General features: G+C 43.7%; 2 protein-coding genes across 6 annotated transcripts; one reads left to right on the top strand and one right to left on the bottom strand.

Moving 5' to 3' along the window:
- Window positions 1–1,784: 1,784 nt before the first annotated feature.
- On the bottom strand, window positions 1,785–13,888 carry LOC109865399 (next to BRCA1 gene 1 protein). Of its 3 annotated transcripts, none has more exons than XM_031799010.1 (21): window positions 13,846–13,888; window positions 10,011–10,073; window positions 9,789–9,807; window positions 9,576–9,598; window positions 9,281–9,469; window positions 9,095–9,172; window positions 8,722–8,969; window positions 8,432–8,551; window positions 8,049–8,309; window positions 7,583–7,742; window positions 7,097–7,345; window positions 6,719–6,853; window positions 6,504–6,579; window positions 6,254–6,364; window positions 5,820–5,987; window positions 5,449–5,613; window positions 4,722–5,274; window positions 4,291–4,376; window positions 3,889–3,970; window positions 3,401–3,500; window positions 1,785–3,148 (listed from the first exon to the last, which is right to left on the bottom strand). In XM_031799010.1, exons 1-21 carry the CDS (start codon window positions 13,867–13,869, stop codon window positions 2,969–2,971), a joined length of 3,090 nt encoding a protein of 1,029 aa, XP_031654870.1. In that variant the 5' UTR covers window positions 13,870–13,888; the 3' UTR covers window positions 1,785–2,968. The 3 variants fall into 3 exon arrangements, with proteins under 3 accessions (XP_031654870.1, XP_020309128.1, XP_031654869.1); XM_020453539.2 differs by lacking the exon at window positions 13,846–13,888 and adding an exon at window positions 10,318–10,444; XM_031799009.1 differs by lacking the exon at window positions 13,846–13,888 and having other exon boundaries at window positions 10,011–10,298.
- Window positions 10,298–15,615, top strand: LOC109865400 (proteasome activator complex subunit 3-like). 3 transcript variants are annotated; one of them, XM_020453540.2, is made up of 11 exons: window positions 10,298–10,936; window positions 11,390–11,422; window positions 11,525–11,587; window positions 11,682–11,786; window positions 11,878–11,926; window positions 12,206–12,324; window positions 12,531–12,599; window positions 14,159–14,226; window positions 14,307–14,361; window positions 14,549–14,635; window positions 14,742–15,613. In XM_020453540.2, exons 1-11 carry the CDS (start codon window positions 10,886–10,888, stop codon window positions 14,820–14,822), a joined length of 780 nt encoding a protein of 259 aa, XP_020309129.1. In that variant the 5' UTR covers window positions 10,298–10,885; the 3' UTR covers window positions 14,823–15,613. The 3 variants fall into 3 exon arrangements, 2 of the variants coding, with proteins under 2 accessions (XP_020309129.1, XP_020309130.1); XM_020453541.2 differs by having other exon boundaries at window positions 10,772–10,931; XR_004204422.1 differs by having other exon boundaries at window positions 10,815–10,936; window positions 12,206–12,599; window positions 14,099–14,226; window positions 14,742–15,615.
- The last annotated feature ends 1,035 nt before the right edge of the window (window positions 15,616–16,650 follow it).

Below are 16,650 nucleotides of genomic sequence, written 5' to 3'. Positions count from 1 at the left end.
TTAAAGGGATAGTCCACCCAAATTACATGTTGGTTTCCTTACCCTGTAAGCAGTCTATGGACAAGGAATGACAGCAATCCATGCTTTGGTTTTGTTTACCAGGCCACTGTTTCAAATGTTACCTTTTAAGCATTTGTGGCACAAATCCAAGTCAATTGTACCTAAACACAGCAAAAAAAAGAAATGTCCCTTTTTCAGGATCCTGTTTTTCAAAGATAATTCGTAAAAATCCATATATCTTCACAGATATTCATTGTAAAGGTTTAAACACTGTTTCCCATGCTTGTTCAATGACCCATAAACAATTAATGAACATGCACCTGTGGAACAGTCATTAAGACACTAACAGCTTACAGACAGTGGACAAATAAGGTCACAGTTATGAAAACTTAGGACACTAAAGAGGCCTTTCTACTGACTCTGAAAAACACCAAAAGAAAGATGCCCAGGATCCCTGCCCATCTGCATGAATGTGCCTTAGGCATGCTGCAAGGAGGCATGAGGACTGCCGATGTGGCCAGGGCAATAAACTGCAATGTCCGTACTGTGAAAACAGAGCTACAGGGAGACAGGACAGACAGCTGATCGTCCTCGCAGTGGCAGACCACGTGTAACGACAACTGCACAGGATCGGTACACCCGAACATCACACCTGCGGGACAGGTACAGGATGGCAACAACAACTGCCCGAGTTACACCAGGAACGCACAATCCCTCCATCAGTACTTAGACTTTCCGCAATAGGCTGAGAGAGGCTGGACTGAGGGCTTGTAGGCCTGTTGTAAGGCAGGTCCTCACCAGACATCACCGTCGCCTACTGGCACAAACCCACTGTCGCTGGACCAGACAGGACTGGCAAAAAGTGCTCTTCACTGACGAGTCGCAGTTTTGTCTCAGCAGGGGTGATGGTCGGATTTGCGTTTTATCGTCAAAGGAATGAGCGTTATACCGAGGCCTGTACTCTGGAGCGGGATCGATTTGGAGGTGGAGGGTCCGTCATGGTCTGGGGCGGTGGGTCACAGCATCATCGGACTGAGCTTGTTGTCATTACAGGCAATCTCAACGCTACAGGGAACAGGGAAGACATCCTCCTCCCTCATGTGTTACCCTTCATGCAGGCTCATCCTGACATGACCCTCCAGCATGACAATGCCACCAGCCATACTGCTTGTTCTGTGCATGATTTCCTGCAAAACAGGCATGTCAGTGTTCTGCCATGGCCAGCGAAGAGCCCAGATCTCAATCCCATTGGGACCTGTTGGATGGGAAGGGTGAGGGCTTGGGCCATTCCCCCCAGAAATGTCCGGGAACATGCAGGTGGTGCCTTTGTGGAAGAGTAGGATAACATCTCACAGCAAGAACTGGCAAATCTGGTGCAGTCCATGAGGAGATGCACTGCAGTACTTAATGCAGCTGGTGGCCACACCAGATACTGACTGTTTTGATTTTGACCTCCCCTTTGTTCAGGGACACATTATTCCATTTCTGTTAGTCACATGTCTGTGGAACAGTTTATGTCTCAGTTGTTGAATCTTGTTATAATTCATACAAATATTTACACTTTAAGTTTGAGGAAATAAACACAGTTGACAGTGAGAGGACGTTTCTTTTTTTGCTGAGTTTATATTAGCATTTTCGTTCATGTCCAAAATCATCCTAAAGTATCTTAAAGGTATTGTGAAGTTAATGAAGATTACCTCCAGAACAAGACTCAATACAAAAAAATGCTGACCTGCCATTCAAACAGCCATGTTGAAAATACAATATTTCAGCCACTTAAGGAGAATTGTGCAAGTTGTTTATTGGCGAACTGACAATTGCATGGTACTTACTTACATGCTGAATGAAAGGAAAGCCCTTAACCAAGCACAGGAAAAATATTCAGCATTTCTTCCAAAGCATGCTCCTTTAACGGGTGAGTATTTGAACAAATATCACAATCACAAACATAATGTGTCCAGTTACAAATCAAATGCTTCTTTAAATGAAAAAATACAGAGCAAAAACTAACATAACGGGATTATACAGTGATTAAAACCTACGCACTCACATGACCATTCATGTAAAATCACCATAGTAACACAGGAACCAGTCACTACTGATATGCATAAAAATACAATAAAAACTAATGAGAAACTCAGTTCCATGAACAAACTTAGGAATGTCTCTTATGGATGTTAACGGTTGGATATACGTAGTGTTGTAGGATGTAAATATATGAACAAGGTTGATTCTTACAGGGTGAAAGTTTGAACATGAGGATGTGTGGGACGCAGAGCCAACATTTATAGCTGTGACTCCTATGGTACAACTACATAACTAATATATACTTAAACCTGACATGCAGGCGCCTCTTAAAAAGAAACAGCTTATTTCCTTAATATGCAGTGGCTGTTCATAACACAATCCACAGGTCAAATGTTGCATAACATTAAAATAACAGTACTTTTGATACATACAAGATTGCATTGTTTAGACCGATTCACTACTATATCTAACAGAAATCAAAAGGAATCTGACATCTGCCTTCTTTAGCATTCCTATGTAATTGAATTCCCCTGTGAATCAACCCTGTAAGTCCTTCAAAATAACAATAGTCCCAATACCATCCGCAAAGGATAAAAGTGGACTTTTAATTCTGGTTACATTCAATACCAACACCCTCCATTCTCTTTGGACAGAGAACCTACCCTAGCCCTGTCAATATGTCGCATTCAGCAGCTAGTTGGAAATAGGAATCTGACATTTCCGACATGCTAACTGGTAGTAGTTATACACGTGCCGCGTTCAACGAATCAGGAAGTTGGAAATCTCAGAGTTTCCTAGTTCCAAGTAGCATATGAACGCGGCAATAGGTAGGGCCCATTACCTAACATGTCAGTGACATCAGTGGCATAATGAAAACCCCTCTCTCTCATTGGGTGTCACAGAGGTCAGGGGTTGCGTAGAGGCCCGGCTTATTGGCCCATCAGTAGCGTGTGGCGGCGCCCCATTCATAATCGGCCTTTGCGACCAGCTCATTGACGGTGTGCAGCAGGTTGTGTTTGTGCTTCCTCAGAAGCTGCTGATTGAGCCGCTGGTCCCCGAAACCCATCTCCAGCAGCACAGCCATCATGGAGGCGTCCTGGCTGGCCGGATCCACACCACGCTGCAGGGGTGAAGGGGATAGGGGAGCCAGGTCAAAGGTTAGTTCTGGTTTGTCATTTTAAAAGTGCACAGGAAGTCAAGAAGATATGCCAAAATGTAAAGACGCTTTAAAACAGATAAATAACTCACAATTGTATGTAATAATCACTTCATGATATTATAACCATTTATCATACAGCATATTCACAGCTGAGTCAAGTTTCTCATGGCCGTGTGCGACAAGGTGGTTGACTGTGCTGTATGTGGGACATACCTTTGTGGAGCAGCTCTGTCCAGTGAAGAGAGCCTTGTAGGCAGACGCTGCCACTGACAAAGCCCCCTTGACAAGTCCCTCTGTCATACCGCCTTGGCCCCTATAGAAGAGGAAGAATGTGGTCAGCCACTATACTTAAAGGGAACTATCTGTTCCAGGGCCAGTTAGCTTTCACAAAATGTGTATCAACAAGAGTTGTTATATCACCGATGAGATCACTCAAAAGGTCTTTAAATATCTTCTATTTAAAGCGGTTTTAAAATGTAGTGTTGTATCATACTGTAGGGCCTATTACCAATGAACGACCAGTAGATTTTAAAACTTTGCATTCAAATACTAATTTGTTGGTAGAAAACCAAGCATCCCATCTAGCACAAATGAGGGGAAAAAAAGAAAAAAAAATGGATTTTTTTTTTTTTATGGCAATAGATGTGCAGATAATTTCTAAAACTAAACTAGGCTTAATATTGTGTAGGAAGGTGTTTCACCGTCGGTGGGGGTAGCTGCGGGGTCTGGAGTGGTACATCTCCAAGACACTGTCGGAGCCTGCCAGTCTGGTTTGACTAGATACTGAAATATAGATTGGGGGGGGGGAAACACATACTGGATGAGAGAGCTATACATTAACACAGTCAGATGTTTTGCTGAAGTAAGAAGCCTTGAAATAACATCTAGTTCCCCTTTCTCCAAAGAGAGACAGATGTTTCCTTTCTGGCCAGTGGCCACAGACAGTAAAGTGGTCCACAAGACCAGCTAAAAAGCTGCCAAGACTCATGTATGTCAAATGAGTCCTTCGTGTGATCAGAGCTTCCAAAACATTGTGTCTGCTTCATGCAAGGAAAAGGCTGTATTTTGCAGACACTTCCCGGCCCGGCATGTCTAACACTCACCATTTAAACGGACCGCTGGTTCGCATGGTTCTACTGGTCCTGAAGCGTGTTGACTCGTTGGCTCTGCAACATGGACCGCTTCAGACCTGGGAAACAGAACAAAAACATCCTAATATACTAATCGAAGAGAAGAGAGAGTGGACAACAGTATAGTATAATTCCAATAGACCTACTAGATACTGAACTATTTGCACACTTCAAAATAAAAACACATTGCAAACATGTGATAGAACAGTAACATATCATCTGTTGTAATATCATGTTCCCCTGTTCACCTATGTGTGTGTTGAGCCCTGTAATATCATGTTCCCCTGTTCACCTATGTGTGTGTTGAGCCCTGTAATATCATGTTCCCCTGTTCACCTATGTGTGTGTTGAGCCCTGTAATATCTAAGCTCATAGACTACTGTTGCGTCAGAGAGCCCTCTCACCTGTGTGTGTACAGGGCCTGTGGGGACAGGAGAGGGATGGGCGGGGGCACCACCTCGGGGGTGAGGGGCACGGCGTCCAGTGTCTGGGAGGCACACAGCATCTGGTTGACACTGCTGTGGATTGGAGCCTCCGTGACTAAGGCTGCAGCCCCGGCCCCTTCTTGCCTCTCCCCCTCTGGGGTGGCCCTGTCCAGTTCCTCACGCTCCGAGTCCGAATCCTCCTCCTGCTCCGCGGCTCCAGTAGTGACGGGCTCAGAGAGGGCGGAGCTGTACATGGACTCGCCCAGCGGCCGACTGGTGTCGAAGCAGTCGGGCATGACGATGACGTAGTCCTCGCAGGAGGACGAGGACAAGGTGGATATCTGGCTGCTCACCTCGTCCCAGTCTGCTGTCTCGTCTTCTTCCATCTCATCGTAGTTCACATTCTTTTCATCTTCTTCATCCTCCTCCTCCTCGTTCACATCATTTCTGGCTTTTTTGTCTTCCTTGTCCTCCTCCTTCAGTGCATACAGCTCCATGTACACATTTTCAACCTCTGGGGCCAGAAGCACCTCTGAGGACAATGCAATGAGGAAGAAAATATGGATTAACCAAAACAAATTATGATTATGTCTCGTGATAATTTACAATTGCCAATGTGTAATTGGTGCATTTTGACTTGAGAGTTACCACTAATTACTTGTGTGTAAACAAAAGCAGACCGACTGTATTGAGAGTTGTTTCTTACCTGTGACGGTCTCCTCCTCTGACAGTGTGATCTGGGGATGGCCTGGAGGTGAACCTTGACCTCTCATAACCCCCATCAGCACATCTGGTCCTGCCACTCTTACTGCAGTGTCAAGTACTTTCCTCTCATAGTCAAAGACAGGTCCCGGGGCTACAGCTGGGAGTGCTTCAAACATTAAAAAAACAACAACTGGTGTTACTTTAGTTTTTAACTTGCCCCATTTACACAGTCAGATAACAAGACCAAAAACACAGCTAGTGAGTGGACAGAACAGCCATACTTTATCGTTCAACGGAGTCTCATATCATGGTCACTCAGTCATGCTTTCCCATTTTGCTGGGAAATTCAACCAAACCAGATGGCCGCCTCACCTTTGGGCTTGCAGTAGCTGGGTTGATGTCTGCGCGGGGGCTTGTGGTCGGGAGCCTCCTCCAGGGTGAGAGAGCGGATCACCGTCTCACACACAAATTGGGACCCACTGATATCCCCCTCATCCCCATCCTCGTGGCCAAGGGGGTCAGAGTTCTCCCTCTTCACACCTGACCACGACACACACAATACAAAGGTTAGGGCTGTATATGATATGTGGTCAACACTGATCAAATACTTTTTTCTCAACTTTTACTCAAGCTGACACCTGCCTTAGAGCCTGTCATAAAGCCTCAGGTTTAGCATATTTATATTCTTAAATCCATAGTTGTTAATCATAAACAAAACTCAAAATTTTATATAGACTTGTCACTTATTTACTGGATAAAATAGTAAAGTGAAAGACCACAACATTGGCCTCTGCCCTCTGTCTTACCCAGCAGGTTATTGACCCTGCTCGTCTCAGTGATGTCTTGGAACAGAGCAGGGCCTGGGTTCTCCAGTAGAGGGCCGTCGTGGGGCAGAGGGGACATACAGGGGGTCAGATCTACCAATGGAACAAAAACAAACTCATCTCAGTCATCAATACACAAGCATTATGTCTTGAAATTCTCAGGAATATCTGAAAAAAGACCCACAAAAATATATCTTTCCATGCGTTGTGGTGGCATCATATCATTTCTTACCAACTGGAGTGTTGTTTGGAACTTTCTCCAACTCTTGTACAATGTTCATATCCAGCAATTCAAAGGACAACAGATCCTAAAAAAACACAAATAATACAAATATTGTTGAGTCATTGAATAAAGCAGGAAGTTGCCCCGTGGTGTATGGTGATATCATACTACTAAGTCTACCTTTGTGGCAAAACCAACATGCCGTGACCTTAGTCTTTCCCCACCTGTGCAGTGAGCAGGTCTACAGAGGGTAAGTAGTAGTCTCTGTGGCAGTAGTCTACAGACATGGCCAGGCCATTGTCCCTGGAGCTGGACCATCCCTCCACCTTCTCCACAACCACAGGCCTGGGCTCGTCCTTCTGAAGCACCGTGGGAGAACGTAAATCACATGATATAATGACACTAATAGGAGGTGGTGATGTTGATGTTTTATTCCTGTAACTGTTATCTGATGCTTAGTAAATCCATCCCTGTATCAGGGTCTGCAATCTCTAAATATTCTTGCTTTGTACCGGATGTCAAATATGCTTAGTAGATCTGGCCCTGTACTAGTGTGTATCTTGGCTAAACAAATGTGAATGGGACAGAGCTGGTTGACTTGCCAGGCATTTGCTCGGAGGACAGTTGGTGTTTCGGCTGGTGCTGGGGGCCACCACGATGCTGCACCACACGCGGGGGCCAAACTGCTCTCCGCAGTGCACCAGGCGCCAGTGGGAGGTGTAGGGGCCCTCCATCACCGGGGCAACAAAGGCCACACTGACCACGCCCACCTGGCCCGGCTGCAGCAGGGGCACGGCCACCTCGCGCTTTTCCTCCGACGCCAGGGCCAGGTTACCCCACATGCACTTCAGCTAGGGACACACAAACATAAAACAATTCAACAGAAAACTTAACACTGTATTCACACAGGGAATCTACACTGAATTCAAAGGGCTGTAGCACTGGTTGGGTTAATCAGACAGTAAGTACTAATTACATGTAATTAATAGTTAAAATTAGGTGTAGTTAGTTCTAGTATTCAGCTTAGGGATTGAGATCGTTCTAGTATGCAAGTTAGGGACTGAGATGGGTCCTATTGGCGGGGGTACCTTGGTCTCTGAGGTCCAGTTGATGGTGCCCGAGTTCCTCATCTTCCAGTACTTGATGAACTTGGTGCCGGGCTCTAGGAAGGTCCCATCAGGCAGATTTTCATCCAGAAACAAGGCAGCCATAGTGGGCACCAAGGTGGTGTGGGAGACCTCGGGACCCCTAGTGTTTCAAGTGTACAGAGCATTGTTGAAAACAGCCCCGGCTTCAGACACATCCCTCTTTTTCCCCCTATGAATCATAAAAGCAGCAGGATCCTTTTTGCAGCTCAAAGCTATTTATTGTTTAGAAATCTATGAAGCAGCAGCAGCAGTTTCACACGTGGGGTAGTTCCATCATCCACCAGCGATAAACTCTATTACAACTATTACAAAGATGGCCTATTTCTTGAGAAAATATTTGATTTTTTTCTCCATGCTGGGCCTAGAGACACCCAGCACTCTGACGCCCTCCCAGGGTGGCGCTTACTCTGGACTGGAGGCCTGGGGGTCTGGGGCAGGACCTGGGGATGGTTCTGGAGCAGCAGGTTCAGGGGCCAGGGCTGGAGCCTGGGTGGTGGCCATATTGGATCTGGCAAAGGTAGTGCCAGGGCCACTCCATTGCAGGCCCCTCTTTTCCAGCCTCAGCTTCTTCTTGATCTCCTTCACCTCGGCCTTGAGCTGCCTACTCTCAGCTTTGAGGCGCTGACGCTCAGCCTTGCGCACCGTCCTGTCTCCTCGCCTTGGGAACCTGAGTACAAACAAAATACAGAAGTTAAAAAAATAAAAAAGCTGAACATCTCCTCTCCTAACAATAAAAGTAACACAGACAACATCACAGTAAGGGCAGGCTTCTACATCCAGCAGACTAACCTTAATTCTCCTGACATGCCGTGCTCAGTGATGGAGAGGGGCGTCTTAGTTCTCACCAGGTTGTGGCTGGGGTCGTGGCTGTGTCGACACAGCTCACATAAGATGCAGGATGGACACACACTGGAGAAAAACAGGACACCAAAAAGAAGGCAAGAACAATGCTATTTATATTACTAATTGAAAGTGACATTTCATGAGAAATCAGCTAAATAAACCTTTTATTTTATTTCAACTCATGAGCTCATTAATAACGTAATAATATTGCTAAATTATTGTTGTGATGGGTCTACCTGCACTGATACGCTCCATCAGAGGCTGGTCTCTTGCATTTGCTGCAGTCAGGAGTATAGACCAATGAAGTGTAGGCAGGGGGCCCCGTGGAGGAGGAGCTGATCTTTTTCCCCTTGACATTTACTCCACCTACAGCTCCAAGGGCCTCGAGGGGCCCGTCGTGGTCAGGAGCCTTGTGGGTGCAGCACTGGCCAGAGAAGTCGTTACACATTTTCTCCACTACCTCCTTTACCACCTCATCCTTGAACTGACAGGAGAGAGGGATCCCATTAAACTGGTTCTACATTTTTTTTTTTATGTAAATCGATTTTTGGGTTTATTATTCTGAAATATAAAGAAACAATGAAGAATCTAATTTCAATATGGACTTACTTTTTCCATGTAAGATCTGAACCAAGCTGGGGGAGGTTTATCCTCTGGCTTGGTCAATTTGTTGTCCTTCACAACCACCTATAAAATCAATTGATTGTATCACTCATGCAAAACTATACCAACCTGACAATGATATAACTTCTCTTACATTCAGACAACATTGAAAGCCGTGTGTGGTGCTCTTACAACATCTCGCTCAGGGGTGACCTGTGTGCCTTTGTCCACAGTCTTGACCCTGGAGGGGTACGGAGGGGCCGGCCGGAGGTCACCCTTCAGCTCCTTCACATCTTGGGCCTTGACCGGCCCAGCGCCAGCCTGACCCTGCTTTGCCTTGTAAACATTCATGTGCAACTGGTTCCCCTGCTTCTCTGCACTCTGGAGGAAATAGCACTTTCAGCAATTCCATATAGCATTTTACTGACTGGAATAACTTTTTTTTGCCTTTGAAATACATTTTTTTTAAACAGGTAAGTTTGAATACCTTCACCGCCTCCTCATATTCCCCTGAAAAATATAGACAAACAAAAGAGATCAGAGAATACGTTGGTGTTGATGTGACCTCTCAATTATGAACGGGAAAGCTAAAAACTAATAACCATCACATTAAAGATGGAGAAAAGTAATGGCATATCATTGTGATTTAGCTGAGAATAAATTTCCCACCTATATTAAGATTATCACTTAATTTACATACCTTGACTGTTAACGGAAACCTGAAACAAAGAGAGTGATTAGTGTTACAGAATGCCTTCTGAAAAAACATACTTTGAATCTGCTAATGTATCCCTTGTCCCATACTATTGTTGCTGTAACGTTACATCAGAAATGTTGGAACCATGTGAACGATCGAGCAGAGTGAGGACTTTGCCCTACATTCGAAATAATACACAATAGAATAAAATACTTTTAAACTCACCTCTTCATTGTCCTCATCAAAATATTTCACTTGGAAATGGCTTATGCCAAACGATGCTTTTATCTGCAGATTCAATTCAAAGAACATAGCATGATGATTCAGGATCAGCATAACAGGATCACATCACATATAATAATAATACTCAAATTTGTTGCTAGAGAGATAATTTGCAGACAAATGTCTAAATGGTCCAACGTTTGTGTTAACTAGGCCATGGCTAGGCCTGCTAGGCTCGAAGAATGCAGCTAACTTGTCTTTAGCTAAACTGCGCCAGCGCTAGATAGCTAAACTAACGTTAGCTACTTGCCCAGGCTTCAACCGACTCCCATTCCGATTTATCCAAATCTGGAGCCACAAATTTCTTTACATTCCCCCTGAAATTCACTTTAATCGTAACAGGTAGCCCCATGGCTGCTTTTTGTGATTAAATAAGGAGAATCATTGAAGATTCTAGTGGACAGAACGAGTTCTCGCATTCGCCAATCCTCTTGTTTACATCGTCAGCTGAAAAACACGGTTTCGCATTCAGTGCATAAATATGCCGCGTTCAAAACAACTGGGAACTCGGAAATATCTTCAGTACGTTCACTATAACCGGGAACTCGAAAAAAAAACGACTGGGAACAGGTGTTTGAACGGTCATCTAACTCCGCATTCCAAGTCGAAAACGGGGGTTTCTTTCTAGAAATCGATCACCGACGTCACGATCTGACTTAGTTTTTTTCCTTGTTCCCATTTGTCTTGAAAGCACCATTACTGTGCATGCGTGTTCGTATGTCATGTTGTCTCATGTTGAATAACTCATTTTTAGACAACAATTGTGGCTGACACGTTTAGTCCCAAATTGAGGACAATCGTATTTCTGCCATTTGTGGATGAAGAAGATGAATTCAAGCCTCAAGGTGGACAATGAACTTAATCGTAAGGTAAAACGTAATTTACATCCACAATTCATTCGAAATTTTAGGAGAAGTTGCTTGTAATGTTAGCGAGCTAGCAATTATTAGTCAGTGAGGCAAAGTGCTGAGGCTAACTTGCTTTCTTCCCGTGCCTAGCATAACGGACCAGGGAAACCGTCTAACAGGTGCACTTCCTTACATAAAAGGGTTATTGCTTTGTGCTGCATGTTTCATAAGGGGCGAGTATTGGTAGCTAGCTAGTTAATAACTAACGGTGTCAAGGTAACCCGGTAACTCAATTCAACACAATTTTTAGACGTGGACCTATAGCATATTGAATTGACGTTGACTGATGATTAGCAATGTCTTGCAGACAGTATCCTAATCGAATCCCAATCACATGTTGTATTCAAACATGCCTGCTGGTTATTGAATATTTAATTATTTTCCTGTAATATGACAGTTGTTGTTTTTGTACAGGTCGATGTTTTCAGACAACGAATTACTGGGGAGGTGAGTTTCCTTTCGGGTGTTTACTGTATTCAGTGGGGGAACAAAGTATCTAGATATTATAGCTTTGAATGTCATATTCCAACTATACTCCTTGTTTCACAGGCGGAGAACCTAGTTGCAAGTTTTTTCCCAAATAAGTTATTGGAACTTGACCATTTTCTCAAGGTAAGCGTATTTATGTAATCACAATGTAAGTGATTAGTCAAATGACCTCCAATTTCCCTTTTAGAGTGTATGTGTTGTGGGCCATCGTTTGCAGGATCCCATTTTAAACATCTGTGACCTTAAAGAGATACACTCAGAAATCAACTTGACAGTGCCAGACCCCATTCTACTCTCAAACCTCCACGATGGACTTGAAGCGGTGAGACTTGGAATGGAATTAAACACCCTGTGATGACCAAATGCAATCTGTAATTGTAACAGATGTAAGCAACTTGATATCCTCTTTGCAGCAAAGTGCCAAAAAGAGGAAAATGGAAGATGGTACTGGGGAGGACAAGGGTGAGTAACACTACATGCCTATTTTGAGTGTTTTTTCTTTATTTTCTGGTGTCTACTTCTGGTCAAGCCTACAGTGGTAAGAGGTATGTTCTCTTGTTCATCTTACACTTACATTGTAGTCATTTAGCAGACGCTCTTATCCGGAGAGAATTACAGTAGCGAGTGCATACTTTCTTGTACTGGTCCCCTGTGGAAATTGAACCTACAACCCTGGCGCTGTAAGTGCCATGCTCTACCAACTGAGCCACACGGGAACAATTTTCTCTTCCTGTCCTACAGTGGCTGGCACCAAGGTCTTTATCATGCCTAGTGGGATGATGAAGAGCAACACCAAGCTGGTGGACTTGATCGAGAAGGTCAAGCCAGAGATCAGGACACTCATAGAGAAATGTAACACGGTACATCGCGCTTTCCCACAGTCTCTTCCATAATCTATCCCACAGTCTCTTCCATAATCTATCCCACAGTCTCTTCCATAATCTATCCCACAGTCTCTTCCATAATCTATCCCACAGGCTTTGCCTTAATCTATACCATACATTTAGGTGAGTACATATTACCCATTATCTGCAGTCCCTGATCATTTGTCTGTCTTGTTCTTCAGGTAAAAATGTGGGTTCAGTTGCTTATCCCAAGAATAGAAGATGGCAACAACTTTGGGGTTTCAATTCAGGTGCCACGTTTACTTTATATGTATTAAAGAAGATAAGTAGGCGGCCAGTACGTTGCAGCACACTTCAGTGAACTATTAACAGAGTACATTTTACAAAATAATATATGCAGGAGCAGTCGGCATAGTACATCAGGACTAGAGAGCGAGTGACGTCACCGATTGAAATGCTATTAGCGCGCACCCCGCTAACTAGTTCGGGAGTTGATAGGCTTGAAGTCATAAACAGCTCAATGCTTGAAGCACAGTGAAGAGCTGCTGGTAAATGCACGAAAGTGCTGTTTGAATGAATGCTTACGAGCCTGCTGCTGCCTACCACCGCTCAGTCAGACTGCTCTATCAAATATCAAATCATATACTTAATTATGATATAACAAACACAAATACTATTCTTAGGTCATTAATATGGTCAAATCCGGAAACGATCATTTCGAAAACAAAACGTTTATTCTTTCAGTGAAATACGGAACCGTATTACATTTCACAAACTTCAATGTTATGTCATAATTACATACAATTCTGGCAAATTAGTTCGCAACGAGACAGGCGGCCCAAACTGTTGCATTTTCCCTGACTCGGCGTGCAATGAACGCAAGAGAAGTGACACAATTTTCCCAGTTTAATATTGCCTACTAAACTGGATTTCTTTTAAAGAAATATGCAGGTTTAATAAAATATACTTCTGTGTATTGATTTTAAGAAAGGCATTGATGTTTATGGTAATGTACATTCATGCAACCATTGTGATTTTTTTCGCAAATGCGCATTTGTTAAATCATCCCCCGTTTGGCAAAGTTGGCTGGTTTTGTTAGGAATAAATAGTCTTCACACAGTTCGCAACGAGCCAGGCAGCCCAAACTGCTGCATATACCTCTGTTGCACAGAACGCAAGAGAAGTGACACAATTTCTCTAGTTAAAAGAAATTCATGTTAGCAGGCAATATTAACTAAATATGCAGGTTTAAAAATATATACTTGTGTATTGATTTTAAGAAAGGCGTTGATGTTTATGGTTAGGTACATTGGAGCAACGACAGAGCTTTTTTTTTTGCGAAAGCGCTTTTTAAATCACCCGTTTGACGAAGTAGGCTGTGATTCAATGATAAATTAACAGGCACCGCTTTGATTATATGCACGCAGGACAAGCTAGATAAACTATTAATATCATCAACCATGTGTAGTTAACAAGTGATTATGTTAAGATTGATTGTTTTTTATAAGATACGTTTAATGCTAGCTAGCACCTTACCTTGGCTCCTTGCTGCACTCGCATAACAGGTAGTCAGCCTGCCACGCAGTCTCCTCATGGAGTGCAATTGTAATCGTCCATGATCGGTGTCCAAAAATACAGATTGTTATGAACTTGAAATCAGCCCTAATTAATCCTTCATTCTGATTAATTGGTCTACCTCTAATCAGGACGCACAACTGCAATGGATTTAGACTACTAGAGTCTATATGTATTAAAAGGTGCACCATTTTTATTGTTGTCTGTACCTAAGGTCTCATCTAAGTGTATGCTACATTGAACCATGGCTCCACCACTGATTTGGTGTCTGCAGGAGGAGACAGTAGCTGAACTCCGAACAGTGGAGGGGGAAGCAGCATCGTACCTCGACCAGATATCTGGGTACTAACCTCAACCCGGTCTTTACAATTAGTCTTACTGTGGTAGGCTATGTAACCATCTTGTATCCTGTCTGCCCATAGATACTACATCACAAGAGCAAAGCTAGTGTCCAAAATAGCAAAATACCCACATGTGGTAAGTGTGATTGCTAACTGCAGGTCTGGTTGGCAAGCTTCTTCCAGACAGAAACCTGTCACTACACTGCATTTACTGAGGGCAAAGCAGCATAATGAAAATGTGGATATTGTCCAACCCTAGTATGCATTATTTACATGCACCTGCATTACTATTTTACCTTAAGTCTCTTTCTTTCTCTAAACAGGAGGACTACCGGCGCACAGTGACAGAGATTGATGAGAAGAAATACATCAGCCTCAAGGTCATAGTTTCAGAGCTGAGAAATCAATACGTGAGTGAAATATCCTGTTATGTACAGGAATAGTTTTCCTCACCATCCATTTCTACCCACAAGATAACACATTGTGTTTTTTAATCCTGAATCTGCTCTGCTACAGGTAACGCTACACGACATGATCTTGAAGAACATTGACAAGATCAAGAAGCCTCGGAGCAGCAATGCTGAAGCATTGTACTGAGACTGACCCAGCCACACTTCCCGTTCCCTCCTTCTGCCAGCTGTCAAAGTAGCGGAAGAACTAGAGCTAGACCATCACTACCAGATCAGTACAATCCAGGAAACCATGGTCCCGGTATCTTTTCATTTGATTGGTAAAATATGGTCATTGTTTTAAAATCCTTAGTATGTTATGAGGTCTCTCGACGAACCGTGAGCAATGGCTCTGGGAAAAGAACGCTATGTATTTTTTTATTAAATTAAAACCATTTTGTCCATGCATCTCGCTGTCTTTTCTGAAACTTTTGAAATGGTCCAAGACCACTTTTACTGTTTTGTCTACTGCTTTATTGAATGTTCTATGGTGCGATGGGAGACCGTCCTATGTAGGTCACTGCAGAAGTGCTTTTTAGCGGCTGGGTTTTCAATTACCCTGGTGATGGTGGTAACGGCTGACTGACTTTATGCTGAATATTATGGCCTCGAATCAGAAGAGTTATTTCAGACTGTCTGTAAAATTGTTTAGATTGTTCAATGATAATGAGACATGACATTTTAATGCTGCCAACTCTGAAAAGTGTTTCTTCAACTCATTTAACTGAATAATAAAGATATTTTGGAATGGTTTTACTTCTAAACACTAATGTTTCATCATGATTTATATTCTTCAGAGGTAAGATATGCCAAGTAATACAGACATCGTTGCACTCATATCTGCTCACACAAACCATTGATGTAACCTTTTGGTGTGATTGTACCGACAGATATGGCAGCTCTGCTTCTAAGCAATTGAAATAAAATATAAAAAAATGGTGTTATTTCTTACATTATTAGCCCAGAATTTGTATGTGTTACATACAGCTGGAAATAACTTTTGTATAAAGAGTGTTAACCCTTGCAAGGTTGCCATAGATCCACACACGATGCAATCGCCATCGCACTGCACACTGCCCTATCCCATCTGGACAAGAGAAATACCTTTGTAAGAATGCTGTTCATTGGCTATAGCTCAGCATTCAACACCATAGTATGCTCCAAGCTCATCATTAAGCTCGGGGCCCTGGGTCTGAACCCCCGCCCTGTGCAGCTGGGTCCTAGACTTCCTGACGGGCCACCCCCAGGTGGTGAAGGTAGGAAACAACACCTCCACTTCCGCTCAGCCCCATCCTGTACTCCCTGTTCATGACTGCATGGCCACGCATGCCTCCAACTCAATCATTAAGTTCGCAGACGACACAACAGTAGTAGGCCTGATTACCAACAATGATGAGACAGCCTACAGGGAGGAGGTGAGGGCCCTGGGAGAGTGGTGCTAGGAAAATAACCTCTCACTCAACGTCAACATAACAAAGGAGCTAATTGTGGACTTCAGGAAACAGCAGAGGGAGCACTGGAGGCTGAAGAAATTTGGTTTGGCCCCTAAAACCCTCACAAACTTTTACAGATGCACAATTGAGAGCCTGTCGGGCTGTATGGTAACTGCACAGCCCGCAACCGCAGGGCTCTCTAGACGCATCACAGGGGGCAAACTACCAGCCCTCCAGGACACCTACAGCATCCGATGTCACAGGAAGGCCAAAAATATTATCAAGGTCATCAACCACCCGAGCCACGGCCTGTTCACCCCGGCTATCATCCAGATGGCGAGGTCAGTACAGGTGCATCAAAACTGGGGCCGAAAGTCTGAAAAACAGCTTCTATCTCAAAGCCATCAGACTGTTAAGTAGCTGGCTTCCACCCAGTTACTCAAACCTGCACCTTAGAGGCTGCTGCCCTATATACACAGACTTGGAATCACTGGCCACTTGAATAATGTTTACATACTGCTTTACTCATCTCATATGTACATT

This window comes from Oncorhynchus kisutch, linkage group LG20 (genome assembly GCF_002021735.2).
Source record: "Oncorhynchus kisutch isolate 150728-3 linkage group LG20, Okis_V2, whole genome shotgun sequence".
Taxonomy (NCBI): Eukaryota; Metazoa; Chordata; class Actinopteri; order Salmoniformes; family Salmonidae; genus Oncorhynchus; species Oncorhynchus kisutch.
Note: the sequence above shows the minus strand (reverse complement) of the source record. Positions and strands in the feature narration are given on the sequence as shown.

Excerpts from the sequence above, each read along its gene's own strand:
- LOC109865399 (XM_020453539.2), bottom strand. The coding sequence starts at position 10,419 with ATGGGGCTACCTGTTACGATTAAAGTGAATTTCAGGGGGAATGTAAAG. Across the intron at positions 10,074-10,317 it reads GGGAGTCGGTTGAAGCCTGG|ATAAAAGCATCGTTTGGCAT; the intron begins GCAAGTAGCTAA and ends TTGAATCTGCAG. Across the intron at positions 3,149-3,400 it reads GACAGAGCTGCTCCACAAAG|CGTGGTGTGGATCCGGCCAG; the intron begins GTATGTCCCACA and ends TCACCCCTGCAG.
- LOC109865400 (XM_020453540.2), top strand. The coding sequence starts at position 10,886 with ATGAAGAAGATGAATTCAAGCCTCAAGGTGGACAATGAACTTAATCGT. Across the intron at positions 11,423-11,524 it reads GACAACGAATTACTGGGGAG|GCGGAGAACCTAGTTGCAAG; the intron begins GTGAGTTTCCTT and ends CTTGTTTCACAG. Across the intron at positions 12,600-14,158 it reads ACTTTGGGGTTTCAATTCAG|GAGGAGACAGTAGCTGAACT; the intron begins GTGCCACGTTTA and ends TGGTGTCTGCAG.